Source organism: Manis javanica, chromosome 4 (genome assembly GCF_040802235.1).
Source record: "Manis javanica isolate MJ-LG chromosome 4, MJ_LKY, whole genome shotgun sequence".
In the NCBI taxonomy this organism is placed as follows: Eukaryota; Metazoa; Chordata; class Mammalia; order Pholidota; family Manidae; genus Manis; species Manis javanica.
The window spans coordinates 40,570,045-40,586,327 of NC_133159.1; the positions used below are offsets into that span (position 1 = coordinate 40,570,045).

Below are 16,283 nucleotides of genomic sequence, written 5' to 3' on the forward strand. Positions count from 1 at the left end.
TTGGATACCTGTCTTAATGGTGAGATATATATGCTGTGAATGTTTTTTCCCAGACTGTGGCTTGTCTGTCCATTTTTACAATGGTATCGTTTGATCAGCAAGAAGTTTTACTGTTGATGAAGTGTATTCTATGAATGTTTTCTTCTAAATTTGTATTCTAACAAATATTTATCATTCTAAGGTTGTAAAGATATTCTCTGTTTTCTTTGCTCTATAGTGTTGGGTTTTATGTTTAGGTCTATGACGTAGAGGTCAAGGTTTATCTTTTTCCATGATCATTCCCAGTTATTCCAGGAAATTTTGTAGAAAGACTTTTCTTTCCCCATTGAACTAATTTGTCACTTTGAATGAAAATCAGTCTACTCTGTATGTGTTGGTTTATTTGTTGAATTCTGTATTCTTTTTTTATGTGTATTTTTTGTATGTATTCTTTTTTTATATGTATTTTTATGTGTATAGTTGATACACAATATTATATTGGTTTCAAGTACACAACACAATAGGTCAGCACGTACATGTTATTAAATACTTACCCCAACCAGTGCAGTTATTATCTGACAACATAGAGAGATGTTACAGAACCACTGATTATATTCTCCATGCTGCACTTCCATCCCTGTGACCAAACTATATTATGTTTGAGATTTTTGTGCCCCTTTATCCTTCTTATCCAGCCCACCCACTGCAACCCCTCCCCATGGTAACCAGTCACTTCTCAGTGTCTCTGCGTCTACTGCTGTTCTGTTTTTAGAGTCCACAAATAAGCATAATTAAATGCTATTTGTCTTTATCTAGCTGGCTTATTTCACTCAGCATAATACCCTCTTATTCCATCCAAGTTGCCACAAATGACAGGATTTCTTTCTTTTCTATGCCTTAATATTATTCCATTGTATATATGTACCACATCTTCTTTATCCATTCATCTGTTGATGGGCACTTTGGTTGCTTTTGCTTCTATATCTTGGCTATTGTAAATAATGCAGCAATAAACATAGAGGTGCATATATCTTTTCAAATTGGAGATTTTGTTTTCTTCAGGTAAATTCCTAGAAGTGCAGGATCATATGGTATTTCTATTTTTAGCTTTTGAGGAACCTACATGGTGCTTTCCATAGTGGCTGCACCAATTTTACATTCTCACCAACAGTGCAGGAGGGTTCCCTTTTCTCCACATCCTCATCAACACTTGTTATTTCTTATCTTTTAGATAGTGGCCATTCTGACTGGTATGAGGTGATATCTCATTGTGTTTTTGATTTGCATTTCCCTGATGATTAGCAATGTGGATCATCTTTTCATGTGCCTTTTAGCCATCTGTATTTGTTTGGAAAACTATCTGTTCAGATGGTCCGCCCATTTAATTGGGTTATTTATTTTTTATTGTTGAGACATATGGAGTTCTTTATATATTTTGGATGTTAACCTCTTATCAGATAAATCATTTATGAATATATTCTCCCATACTATAGGTTGCCTTTTTGTTCTGTTAATAGTGTTCTTTGCTGTACAGAAGACTTTTAGTTTGATGTAGTCCCACTTGTTCATTTCTTGTTTCCCTTGCCCAGGAAAATGTGTCCAGAAAAAAAAATTGCTCATGCTTATGTTCAAGAGAGTTTTGCCTATGTTTTCTAAGAGTTTTGCGGTTTCATGTCTTATATGAGGTCTTTAATCCATTCTGAGTTTACTTTTGTGAATGGAGTTAGTAAGTCAGTTTCATTCTCTTACATGCAGCTGTCCAGTTTTCCCAACACCAATTATTGAAGAGCCTGTGTACCCCATTGTATATTCATGGCTTCTTTATTATATATTAATTGACCATATATGCATGGGTTTTTATCTGGGTTCTCTATTCTGTTCCTTGATCTATGAGTCTATTCTTGTGCTAGTACCAAATTGTCTTGATTACTGTGGCTTTGTAGTAGAGTTTGAAGTCAGGGAGTCAGGGAGTCAGGGAGTCAGGGAGCATAATCCCCACAGATTTGTTCTTCTTTCCAGGATTACTTCAGCTATTTGGGGTCTTTTCTGGTTCTGTATGAACTTTAGAACTATTTGTTCTAGTTGATTGAAAAGTGCTGTTGTAATTTTAATAGGGATTGCATTGAATCTGTAAATTGCTTTGGGCAGGATGGCCATTTTGGCAATATTAATTCTTCCTATCTATGAGCACAGGATAGATTTCCACTTATTTGTGTCTTCTTTAATTTCTCTAATGAGTATTTCATAGTTTTCAGAGTATAGATCTGTCATCTCCTTGGTTAGGTTTATGCTTAGGCATTTTATTCTTTTTGATGCAATTGTAAATAAAATTATTTTCCTAATTTCTCTTTCTCCTAGCTCATTGTTAGTATATAGGAATGCAACAGATTTCTGTGTATTAATTTTGTATCCTTCAACTTTGTTGAATCTAGTTATTCTAATAGTTTTTTGGTGGAGTTTTTAGATAAACTTGTCTGACTTGCTATGGCTAGAACTTGCAGTACTATGCTGAATAAAAATGGTGAGAGTAGGCATCCTTGTCTTGTTATAATCTTAAAGGAAAAGCTTTCAGCTTTTCAACATTGAGTTTGATGTTAGCTGTGGGTTTGTCATATGTGGCCTTCACTATTTTGAGGTATGAACTCTGTATTCTTTTTAGTGAACTATGTCCTTAAATATATATATATACTGTCTTGATTACTGTAGCTTTATAGTTAAATCATAGAATCAAGTATTGTAAGTCCTCCAACTATATCATTCTTTGTTCAAGACTGTTTTGGCTATTCTAGGTGCTGTGTCTTTTCCACTTAACTTGGAAAGCAGCTTGTTTAGTTCTTCAAAGAGGCTTACTTGAATCTATAAATAAAAAAGGACAGACATCTGTATATCAATTTAGGGAGAATGGACATCTTAACAATATTGATTATTCCAATCCATGAACTCTACCTTTATTGATGTTTTCTTTAATTTAAATTTATTAATTTCATGTGTTGAAGTCTGCTTTAATATTAGTCCATAGCTTTCAATATAGAAGTCTTTTACATTTGTTAGATTTATTCATAGGCATTTTTATGCTATGATAAATATTGGTTTGTAAATTTTATTTCCCAATTGTTTGTCATTAGTAAATATAAATACAATTGATTAATAAATAATGTATATGGTGACACTGAAATCATTTAAATATCCTTGTCTTCATCAAACTCTACCTGCTAGCTATATAATTTATTATTCTTGCCTGAGCCATTCTTTACAAGATGTAGCAAAGTGATAATTTTCCTGTTCTACCACTCCCATTTCAATTCTACTACTCACATTTGTCATTTGGCTTTTCCTGTAAAAAACAGGCTCTCCCTTCTTCATTTCATTTATTTGTTATCAGTATGGACTCATGGATTTCTATTTTATTCAGCAGATTATAATCCATTACTATCATTATTTTGATGATCAAATTTTCCCAAATGTAACCAATGGACACCCCTTCAAGATTGTTCCTGTCTTTTTGACATGTCTCCATCATTTCTGAGTCCTTACTTACTTCTGATACTATAAATGTAAAATATATCATTTTTAATAGTTGAAAGAATATCCATTGTATTATATCTATGTATCATAATATATCTAACTATTTCCTTACTTTCAGAGTTTTAAATTCCATGTTTTAAAAATGCTAAAAATGTTGTATCGAACATTCTGGTAACTGAATACTTACAAAATTATTTACTTGGCATAATAAATTTCTAGAAGTGGATGTGTTAGATTGTCCTCCAGAAAAATTCTATTTATTTATATGTAGAATATATAAGCATGCCCATTTGTCATTCCCTTACTTGGGGTAGAATTTTAATCAGTCGAGGGACTTACTCTGTGGTTCCCAGACTAGCAATATCATCATTACCCATAAGCCTGTTAGAAATGCAGAATCTCAAACCCTACCTCAGATTTACTGAGTCAGAATATGCATTTAAACAAACTCCTCAGGTAATACATAGGCACATTAAAGTTTGAGAAGCAATGTTCTAATACCATTTTTACAGGAGTCATAAACTGAATTGGTCCTAAATCCAGGCAAGGTAAGTCTAATATAAAAGCCATTTCTGGCATTTATATTAGTAAAAGGTGAAAGTGACAAAGAAGTAAAGTTGATTGTGAAAAAGGTGCTAAGTGTTATCCTACATATGTTTGTATGCATACCCTATACATATGTATATCCTAAGTATCCTAATCAAGACTTTTGGGGGGACAGGACAATGCAGATCAGCCCAGAGTACTAATACTTTTCCACCAAAGCACAAGAGACAATTGTATTATCTCTTCAGCCTCATCTTCATCCACTCCATCTCGGACACCCTGTATACTAGACCATCGTTTATCTACTGGTCTAAGGAAAACCTGAGTCAGAACCACTTGCAGACTGTGCTACAATGCATAGTCCCAAATCCACTCCCAAAACATCTGTTTTTGTAGGGTCTGATATCATGCCCAAGAATCAGCATTTTCACATGCACAATAGGTAATTCCAATACCCTGAAGTTTGAGAACTACTGTACCACCACACTTCCCAGAACATATGTGGAATATATTGTTTGAGCAAATACTTTATTTGCTACAAAAGAATAGTCACATTTTTATAAAAGCCTCCAGCCAGAATTCGCTTTTTTGTTTTTGGTTAATGAAATGAGTTAAATCTAAGCATTCTGATTACTTTTTTAGCTCCCTCTCTAGTTATAGCCAATTGACTCTTAGGATGGGGAGAAATAATCCTGTTGAACTCTATTTCACCCCTTCATTTTCTGTCTTGGAGACTGCCTTCTTGAACCAATTCACATTCTTTTCAGATGATACCTCAACACTTTTTCTTTTCTGTCAATAGAGTTTGTTGAAATTAATTCATATCTGTGGAAAAAATTATTCCATCAAAAATGTATTATGATCTTAAAACATATTCTTATATAAATATCAAATATAGTAAAGAAATTATATAAAAGCTACTCAGTTTTTAAAATACAAATAACATTTTCTTATGTAGGAGCAAAGAAAAAAAGAAAACAGTACGTATAAAAGGTACTTTGAACAATTTATTAGAAGACATCTTAATTAACTTAGAGTAATTCACATCTTATAGAAGTAACAGGTTATCTTAAATACTATCTAAATATTTTTAAACCATGAAAATTCAAGGAAAATATTAATTTATGAGCATGTGAATGAGTATATGTTTAGAAAACACAACTTTCAATATCATAACTTAAGTTAAAATGTGAAAGTTGGGAGGCGGAGCCAGGATGGCGGCATGAGTAGAGCAGTGGAAATCTCCTCCCAAAAACACATAGAGCTATGAAAATATAACAAAGAAAAATCTTCCTAAAATAGAGACCACAGGACACAGGACAACATCCAGACCACATCCACACCTGCAATAACCCAGCGCCTTGCGAAGGGGGTAAGATACAAGCCCCGGCCCGGCAGGACCCGAGTGCCCCTCCCCGTGGCTCCCGGCGGGTGGAAAGAAACCAGAGCGGGTTTTTTTTGGTGAGTGCTTTTTGGAAGCCTTAAAGGGACGGGCCCCCGTTGCTAGGGAGGCAGGGTGGCGGGACTGGTGAGCAGGTGCCTGGGATTGGCGCGTGAGGACAAAGAATATCCCGCGTTTCTCCCTGTGGGACCGGCGGGTGGGTGCCTGAGACCGGCACCTGAGGACAGAGGAAATCGCGCGTTTTTCCCCTTTTTTTCCCTCTTTTTGGTGATCGCTTTTTGGAAGCCTTAAAGGGACAGGGACCCTGGTGCTAGGGAGGCAGGGCGGCGGGACTGGTGAGTGGGTGCCTGGGACCGGCGCCTGAGGAAAAAGAATATCCCGCGTTTTTCCCTGCGGGACCGGTGGGCGGGTGCCTGAGACCGGCACTTGAGGACAGAGGAAATCGCGCGTTTTTCCCCTTTTTTTTCCTCTTTTTGGCGAGTGCTTTTTGGAAGCCTTAAAGGGACAGGGACCCCGGTGCTAGGGAGGCAGAGCGGCGGGATTGGTGAGCGGGTGCCTGGGACCAGCGTCTGAGGACAAAGAATATCGAGCGTTCTTTCCCTGCAGGACCAGTGGGTGGGTGCTTTTTGGAAGCCTTGAAGGGACAGGGACCCCGGTGCTAGTGAGACAGGGCAGCAGGACCAGTGAGCAGGTGGCTGGGACTGGTGCCTGAGGACAAAAAAAAAAAAATAGCATGTTTTTTCCATTTTTTTTTCTTTCTGTTCCCTCTCTCATTGTTGCTGTTGTTGTTTTGGTTTGGAGAGTGCTTTTTGGAAGTCTTAAAGGGGCAGGACAGGTCACTTAGACCAAAGGCAGGGAATCTGGGGATCTCTGGGCACTCTAACCCCCTGGGCAGCAGGGAGCACAGAGGCCCCTTACAGAGATAAATAGCCTCCCGGCCGCTCCCCCTCCAACAGGGCTACACCATTTTGGAAGAGCAGCCCCAGCCAGGCCAAGCCCACAGCAACAGCGGAGATAAACCCCATAGCAACTGGGCAGGAAGCAGAAGCCCTGTCTGCGCACAGCTGCCCAGGACAAGCCACTAGAGGTCGCTATTCTCCCAGGAGAAGGCCACAAACCAACAAGAAGGGAAGCTCTTCCAGCGGTCACTCGTACCAGCTCTGCAAACTATCTCTTTCACCATGAAAAGGCAAAACTACAGGCAGACAAAGATCACAGAGACAACACCTGAGAAGGAGACAGACCTAACCAGTCCTCCTGAAAAAGAATTCAAAATAAAAATCATGAACATGCTGACAGAGATGCAGAGAAAAATGCAAGAGCAATGGGATGAGATGCAGAGAAAAATGCAAGAGCAGTGGGATGAAGTCCAGAAGGAGATCACAGATGTCAGGAAGGGGATCACAGAAGTGAAACAATCCCTGGAAGGATTTATAAGCAGAATGGATAAGATGCAAGAGGCCATTGAAGGAATAGAAGCCAGAGAACAGGAACGTATAGAAGCTGACATAGAGAGAGATAAAAGGATCTCCAGGAATGAAACAACACGAAGAGAAATATGTGACCAAGCCAAAAGGAATAATATTCGTATTATAGGGATACCAGAAGAAGAAGAAAGAGGAAAAGGGATAGAAAGTCTCTTTGAAGAAATAATTGCTGAAAACTTCCCCAAACTGGGGGAGGAAATAATCGAACAGACCATGGAATTACACAGAACTCCCAACAGAAAGGATACAAGGAGGACAACACCAAGACACATAGTAATTAAAATGGCAAGGATCAAGGACAAGGAAAGAGTTTTAAAGGCAGCTAGAGAGAAAAAGGTCACCTATAAAGGAAAACCCATCAGGCTAACATCAGACTTCTCGACAGAAACCCTACAGGCCAGAAGAGAATGGCATGATATACTTAATGCAATGAAACAGAAGGGCCTTGAACCAAGGATACTGTATCCAGCACGACTATCATTTAAATATGATGGCGGGATTAAACAATTCCCAGACAAGCAAAAGCTGAAGGAATTTGCTTCCCACAAACCACCTCTACAGGGCATCCTACAGGGACTGCTCTAAATGGGAGCACCCCTAAAAAGAGCACAGAACAAAACACACAACATACGAAGAATGGAGGAGGAGGAATAAGAAGGGAGAGAAGAAAAGAATCTCCAGACAGTGTATATAACAGCTCAATAAGCGAGCTAAGTTAGGCAGTAAGATACTAAAGAAGCTAACCTTGAACCTTTGGTAACCATGAATCTAAAGCCTGCAATGGCAATAAGTACATATCTCTCAATAGTCACCCTAAATCTAAATGGACTTAATGCATCAATCAAAAGACATAGAGTAATAGAATGGATAAAAAAGCAAGACCTATCTATATGCTGCTTACAAGAAACTCACCTTAAACCCAAAGATAAGCATAGACTAAAAGTCAAGGGATGGAAAAACATATTTCAGGCAAACAACAGTGAGAAGAAAGCAGGGGCTGCAGTACTAATATCAGACAAAATAGACTTCAAAACAAAGAAAGTAACAAGAGATAAAGAAGGACACTACATAATGATAAAGGGCTCAGTCCAACAAGAGGATATAACCTTTCTAAATATATATGCACCCAATACAGGAGCACCAGCATATGTGAAGCAAATACTAACAGAACTAAAGAGGGAAATAGACTGCAATGCATTCATTGTAGGAGACTTCAACACACCACTCACCCCAAAGGATAGGCCCACCGGGCAGAAAATAAGTAAAGACACGCAGTCACTGAACAACACACTAGAACAGATGGACCTAATAGACATCTATAGAACTCTACATCCAAAAGCAACAGGATATACATTCTTCTCAAGTGCACATGGAACATTCTCCAGAATAGACCACATACTAGCTCAGAAAAAGAGCCTCAGTAAATTCCAAAATATTGAAATTCTACCAACCAATTTTTCAGACCACAAAGGTATAAAAGTAGAAATAAATTCTACAAAGAAAACAAAAAGGCTCACAAACACATGGAGGCTTAACAACATGCTACTAAATAATCAATGGATCAATGAACAAATCAAAATAGAGATCAAGGAATATATAGAAACAAATGACAACAACAACACTAAGCCCCAACTTCTGTGGGATGCAGCGAAAGCAGTCTTAAGAGGAAAGTATATAGCAATCCAGGCACACTTGAAGAAGGAAGAACAATCCCAAATGAATAGCCTAACATCACAATTATCAAAACTGGAAAAAGAAGAACAAATGAGGCCTAAAGTCAGCAGAAGGAGGGACATAATAAAGATCAGAGAAGAAATAAACAAAATTGAGAAGAATAAAACAATAGCAAAAATCAACGAAACCAAGAGCTGGTTCTTTGAGAAAATAAACAAAATAGATAAGCCTCTAGCCTAACTTATTAAGAGAAAAAGAGAGTCAACACAAATCAACATAATCAGAAATGAGAATGGAAAAATCACGACAGACTCCACAGAAATACAAAGAATTATTAAAGACTACTATGAAAACCTATATGCCAACAAGCTGGAAAACCTAGAAGAAACGGACAACTTCCTAGAAAAATACAACCTCCCAAGACGGACCAAGGAAGAAACACAAAAGTTAAACAAACCAATTACGAGCAAAGAAATTGAAACAGTAATCAAAAAACTACCCAAGAACAAAACCCTGGAGCCAGACGGATTTACCTCAGAATTTTATCAGACACACAGAGAAGACATAATACCCATTCTCCTTAAAGTGTTCCACAAAATAGAAGAAGAGGGAATACTCCCAAACTCATTCTATGAAGCCAACATCACCCTAATACCAAAACCAGGCAAAGACCCCACCAAAAAAGAAAATTACAGACCAATATCCCTGATGAATGTAGATGCAAAAATACTCAATAAAATATTAGCAAACAGAATTCAACAGTATATCAGAAGGATCATACACCATGACCAAGTGGGGTTCATCCCAGGGATGCAAGGATGGTACAACATTCGAAAATCCATCAACATCATCCACCACATCAACAAACAGAAAGACAAAAACCACATGATCATCTCCATAGATGCTGAAAAAGCATTTGACAAAATTCAAGATCCATTCATGATAAAAACTCTCAGCAAAATGGGAATAGAGGGCAAGTACCTCAACATAATAAAGGCCATATATGATAAACCCACAGCCAGCATTATACTGAACAGTGAGAAGCTGAAAGCATTTCCTCTGAGATCGGGAACCAGACAGGGATGCCCACTCTCCCCACTGTTATTTAACATAGTACTGGAGGTCCTAGCCACGGCAATCAGACAAAACAAAGAAATACAAGGAATCCAGATTGGTAAAGAAGAAGTTAAACTGTCACTATTTGCAGATGATATGATACTGTACATAAAAAACCCTAAAGACTCCACTCCAAAACTACTAGAACTGATATCAGAATACAGCAAAGTTGCAGGATACAAAATTAACACACAGAAATCTGTAGCTTTCCTATACACTAACAATGAATCAATAGAAAGAGAAATCAGGAAAACAATTCCATTCACCATTGCAACAAAAAGAATAAAATACCTAGGAATAAACCTAACCAAAGAAGTGAAAGACTTATACTCTGAAAACTACAAGTCACTTCTAAGAGAAATTAAAGGGGACACTAATAAATGGAAACTCATCCCATACTCATGGCTAGGAAGAATTAATATCATCAAAATGGCCATCCTGCCCAAAGCAATATACAGATTTGATGGAATCCCTCTCAAATTACCAGCAACATTCTTCAATGAATTCGAACAAATAATTCAAAAATTCATATGGAAACACCAAAGACCCCGAATAGCCAAAGCAATCCTGAAAAAGAAGAATAAAGTAGGGGGGATCTCACTCCCCAACTTCAAGCTCTACTACAAAGCCATAGTAATCAAGACAATTTGGTACTGGCACAAGAACAGAGCCACAGACCAGTGGAACAGATTAGAGACTCCAGAAATTAACCCAAACATATATGGTCAATTAATATTTGATAAAGGAGCCATGGACATACAATGGCAAAATGACAGTCTCTTCAACAGATGGTGCTGGCAAAACTGGACAGCTACATGTAGGAGAATGAAACTGGACCATTGTCTAACCCCATATACAAAGGTAAACTCAAAATGGATCAAAGACCTGAATGTAAGTCATGAAACCATTAAACTCTTGGAAAAAAACATAGGCAAAAACCTCTTAGACATAAACATGAGTGACCTCTTCTTGAACATATCTCCCCGGGCAAGGAAAACAACAGCAAAAATGAGCAAGTGGGACTACATTAAGCTGAAAAGCTTCTGTACAGTGAAAGACACCATCAATAGAACAAAAAGGAACCCTACAGTATGGGAGAATATATTTGAAAATGACAGATCCGATAAAGGCCTGACGTCCAGAATATATAAAGAGCTCACATGCCTCAACAAACAAAAAACAAATAACCCAATTAAAAAATGGGCAGAGGAACTGAACAGACAGTTCTCCAAAAAAGAAATACAGATGGCCAAGAGACACATGAAAAGATGCTCCACATCGCTAATTATCAGAGAAATGCAGATTAAAACTACAATGAGGTATCACCTCACACCAGTAAGGATAGCTGCCATCCAAAAGACAAACAACAACAAATGTTGGCGAGGCTGTGGAGAAAGGGGAACCCTCCTACACTGCTGGTGGGAATGTAAATTAGTTCAACCATTGTGGAAAGCAGTATGGAGGTTCATCAAAATGCTCAAAAGAGACCTACCATTTGACCCAGGAATTCCACTCCTAGGAATTTACCCTAAGAATGCAGCAATCAAGTTTGAAAAAGACAGATGCACCCCTATGTTTATTGCAGCACTATTTACTATAGCCAAGAATTGGAAGCAGCCTAAATGTCCATCGGTAGATGAATGGATAAAGAAGATGTGGTATATATACACAATGGAATACTACTCAGCCATAAGAAGTGGAAAAATCCAACCATTTGCAGCAACATGGATGGAGCTGGAGAGTATTATGCTCAGTGAAATAAGCCAAGTGGAGAAAGAGAAATACCAAATGATTTCACTCATCTGAGGAGTATAGGAACAAAGGAAAAACTGAAGGAACAAAACAGCAGCGGAATTACAGAACCCAAAAATGGACTAACAGGTACCAAAGGGAAGGGAACTGGGGAGGATGGGTGGGCAGGGAGGGATAAGGGGGGGGGAAGAAGAAGGGGGGTATTAAGATTAGCATGCATGGGGGGAGGGAGAAAGGGGAGGGTGGGCTGCACAACACAGAGAGGACAAGTAGTGACTCTACAACATTTTGCTAAGTTGATGGACAGTAACCATAATGTGGTTGTTAGGGGGGACCTGATATAGGGGAGAGCATAGTAAACATAGTATTCTTCATGTAAGTGTAGATTAAAAACTAAAAAAAAAAAAAAAAAAAAAAAAAAAGAACGAAAGAAAGAAAAGGGGGATTACTCCTTGATAGGATAAAACTATTGGTAAATCAAAGATCAACGCATGCTTTAAATATCCTTAATGTTGATCACTTAAAGGGTGTCAGATGATCAGCTATGGAGGTACTCTTTTCTGATAATATTACTTTCTCTTAATTAAAAAAAAAAAAAAGCAGTTACTGTGTGCTGACCTCCAATGAGTTCTGCACAGTGGTATAGAGGGCATGTCAAAGTGTGGGCAAAGGGTCTGTTTGTTACTATGCAGAAGATCACGGCCTAGCTTGGATACCCAGAAAATGAACTAAGATACGATATGAGGAGGAGCTTCTGGCATCAGCACTCTCTGGAGGACTTGTGCTGGGGGATGATCATCAAAAAGCCTCCACAGGGATCTGGACGATGCTGCGGTTGTGGCTGCATCCAGCCCACCGTCTCCTGGACTTGCCATAGGAATGAGGAGGGAGATGTCTAGGCTGGCATGTGCATACAGTGAGACAACGAATTTGACCGGATCTGTACTGTTGGAACTCAACCAGGAGTTGGGAGGGGTGCAAGTTGTAGCACTCCAAAATCTCATGACTATAGACTATCTATGGTTAAAAGAACATATGGGATGTGAACAGATCCCAGAAATGGGCTGCTTTAATTTGTCTGATGGTTCAAGTACAGTTGGACAATATCCATCATATCATAGATAAATTTTCACAAATGCCTAGGGTGCCTAAATGGTTTTCTTGGCTTCACTGGAGATGGATGGTAATTATAGATTTGCTTTGTTTATGTCACCGTATTCCTATTATGTTAATATGTGTGTGCAAATTAGTTAGTAGTTTAAAACCTATACATACTTAAGGTACTCTACAAGAAGATATGTCAAAGAAATAACCAATCCTCCCATGTTTCCTTCATATGCTACATCTATAGCTTTTCTTCTTCCTTCCTAATTACAACCCTTAAATAGAATTCGTGCCTCATATCGAATTTACCGAGTATCATAATTCCTCCAGGTGGTAAAGATACCTCGAGTCAAGTGCTGGGCATAGAAGCCACAGGGCATAAATCTGCAAAGAAGTAAAAAGCTAACCTTTGCAAACAATATGGTTTCTCTCTCACTTACCAACTTTACATTTCCCTGTATGGCCCCGGAAGATGACTGGTTAGCCAGAGACGGGTAAGATTCCTCAAGGGAGGAACAACCTAAGACAGGCACAGTCGCAGGGGGGCCATCAGGTGAGAATTTGGGGATCAACAGAGGTGAGGCTCAGAACCTCACCCCCCCTGCTTTGAGAGAAATCTTCTGCATCCGTGGATGTCTTGCTGCCCTTGTCTAGCCTGGATTAATACTTAGTCCATAGGCACACACCTGATCATCTGATCATCTACATTTGCCCTCTTACGGCACTAAACTATGTTTTCTACCTTAATCTTGCATCTACCTACCACTTCAGCATTTTATTAAAAGTAAAAATAATAATAATAATAGGAGAAATGTGGGATCAACATATAAATCAAGTACAAAAATCAAACGAATATTCATATTTGACCTGATTGTTTGTAGGTCATAATGCATGATCAAAACTGAAAGTTTCTGTGATGAATGCCTTTGTACTGTTCACCATGTAAGAATTTATTCACTATGTAAGAATTCGTTCACCATGTAAGAACTTGTTCGTTATGCTTCAGAAGATTGGAGACTGACGAGAATTAGGCTTGAGATGGATTAATGATTGTACATTGAGCGTTGACCCCCCTATACTGAATTTTATTGTTGTTAACAACCATTTGATCAATAAATATGAGAGATGCCCTCTCAAAAAAAAAAAATCAAACGAATATTCATATTTGACCTGATTGTTTATAGTTCATAATGCATGATCAATACCAAAAGTTTCTGTGATGACTGCCCTTGTACTGTTCACCGTGTAAGAACTTATTCACTATGTAAGAATTCGTTCACCATGTAAGAACTTGTTCGTTATGCTTCAGAAGATTGGAGACTGACGAGAATTAGGCTTGAGATGGATTAATGATTGTACATTGAGCATTGACTCCCCTATACAGAATTTTATTGTTGTTAACAACCATTTGATCAATAAATATGAGAGATGCCCTCTCAAAAAAAAAATGTGGAAGTTGAATTTTGTCCCTTATTTATACTCAAAGGTATAGTCAGTACCATAGAATAATGCTAGAAGCTAAAAGACATGAGTGTTTTGTAACCCTTTAGATACTTCATATTCTCTAAGCACCTTGAAACATTACCCTCCTGCATAATTTTACGAATGCTGAATATAAAATGTAATAAGGTATTTAAAACAGCTTTGAAATTAATGTTATACATTAATATAAAAAGTTAATGTGTAAAATACTATAAAACATTTTTTAGGATATTGTTTAAATGGTATTTTCTTAAACTTAACATTTTTTAATACCAACTATGTGTCATAAATAATGTAATGGGAGAAGCATGAGGCTTAGAGTGAGAAAAATCTAAATTGAAATCCATTTTATATCTGGTTCATGGTGAATCATTTCTCTCAGTCTCAGTCTCAGTCCTCTCTTTGGTGAAGTTATTATTTACTAATAATATAGTTGTTATTTTACTAATAATATAGTTGTTATTTTATTATTATATTATTAGTAAATAATAATGTGGTTATTATTTACTAATAATAACTACCTTGAAGAGTTATTTAGAGGATGAATGAGATCTGGAAATATGTCAAACTGCTTTGCAAATTGTAAGGCACTATACAAATGTTAGGAATTACTTTTATTGGTTTTAAGCCAACCCATAGGCCCTTCCCACTGCAACCAAACATTTTGTAATGTGTCTGCTTAAGGAGGCATTTTTTAAAATTTATTTTTTAAGTAAGTCAACATTTCTCTATAGTTAAAAAACTATCTGCATTTTCTTATTTTTAAGGTATATCCCAGAACTGAGATTTCTAGCCTGAGCCTGTTTAGAATCTTCTGTTAAAACAGGTTGATTATATTTAGAATAGACTTTTTTACTCTCAATTATCAGGAAAATATTGCTAATTCCCAATAACAAATTTAAAATTGCACAAATGATGTCAAGCAACTCAGCAATTTCACTGTAGTGTCATCATATCTGTTATAACCCTAAAAAGAGTGTATTTTAAAAAGAAACATCATCCTTATAATTTAAGATTTGGCTCATGAATATACAAAATTCATGGTAAATCTGATTTTCTTTTACAGCAATTAAAGACCACTCCAAAGATGAATTCAGCCTTGCAACAAAAAAGGTCCTTTGCGACACCTTAGAGACTAGCTCAGCAACAAATTGCAGCAGTGTTCCTTTAAGCTGTTCAACATTACAATATGATTCTTATTACAGCCAAAGTATAGAAGCAGCTGATGACTGGTTTTCTGATGATTCTCTAGAGAAAAAGAACTTTCCAATGCCTGTTCTCAAGGAACCTCTAATGGAAAAAGCATTTTCATACCTGTCAACCATTCCATTAGAAGGATGTACTGAAAATGTACTGAATATGCCACTTTATGATGATCAGAAAGGTGACAGCATTAAGGAAATATTTTCACAAAGAAATACAGAGGTTGAAATACAAAAGCTTCAACATAATATTGAATAACTTTCTTTCTTTTGGAAACTTTGTATACACTAAAATCATGTAAAGTTAAAACTGAATTACCAGCTTCTGAGTCTCTTAACCTGTCCATACTAATATTGCTTTTCTTGCTCTTTACCATAGATTGGTCTACTTCCCTTGCCAATTCTTATTACTAGAAACAAAATTACAGGAAAAACTAGAGTGATGCCATGAATACTAAGCTTAACTCCCTTTATCTCATCAAAGGACATAATAAATAACACAAACGTATTTCAACATACAGGAGAAATACTTTAAGAAATCTTCAGCACAATGTACTTTTGAATAAACATTCACATTATTTCCTTATACTTTTGACATTTTCAGTTTTATTTCACTGTGAGTAAAGCTGGATGTAATAACTTTCATCAGCTTTCCTGAATTTTAAATATATAATTCACCCACCATTCAAATCTCATTATTTCATGATTTTGGTAAGCAGTATAACTTTCCTTCTCTAGGGAGGGGAACCTGGAACTGAAGAATCCAGAAAATAATTTTCTTTGTCCCTTCTATGTCTGTATCTCAGAATGGCCTCCCAGCTCTTACCCCACTATGAGGAAAATGTGAGCTGCTCTGTCCACAGGCATCTGAGCCAAGCTAGATAAATCAGAGTTCCTCGCTAATCTGAGAGACCCTTGATCAAATTTCCATTTATGGTTCTGAGGGATTTCTGACACCTAGCATCTAACTATTCGTGCTTTTTTCCTTTTTCCTATATACGCTGCATGTAATTA

General features: G+C 37.3%; 1 protein-coding gene across 1 annotated transcript in view; it reads left to right on the plus strand.

The window, feature by feature from the left end:
- Positions 1–15,813, plus strand: part of C4H1orf185 (chromosome 4 C1orf185 homolog) — a gene marked incomplete at its 5' end in the record, with an annotated part of 45,238 nt that extends 29,425 nt beyond the window's left edge. Inside the window, 2 exons of the mRNA XM_037021772.2 lie at positions 5,012–5,043; positions 15,134–15,813. Of these exons, the coding sequence (XP_036877667.2) occupies positions 5,012–5,043; positions 15,134–15,528 (427 nt within the window). The remainder of the gene's footprint in view (positions 1–5,011; positions 5,044–15,133) is intronic.
- Between the last annotated feature and the right edge of the window lie 470 nt (positions 15,814–16,283).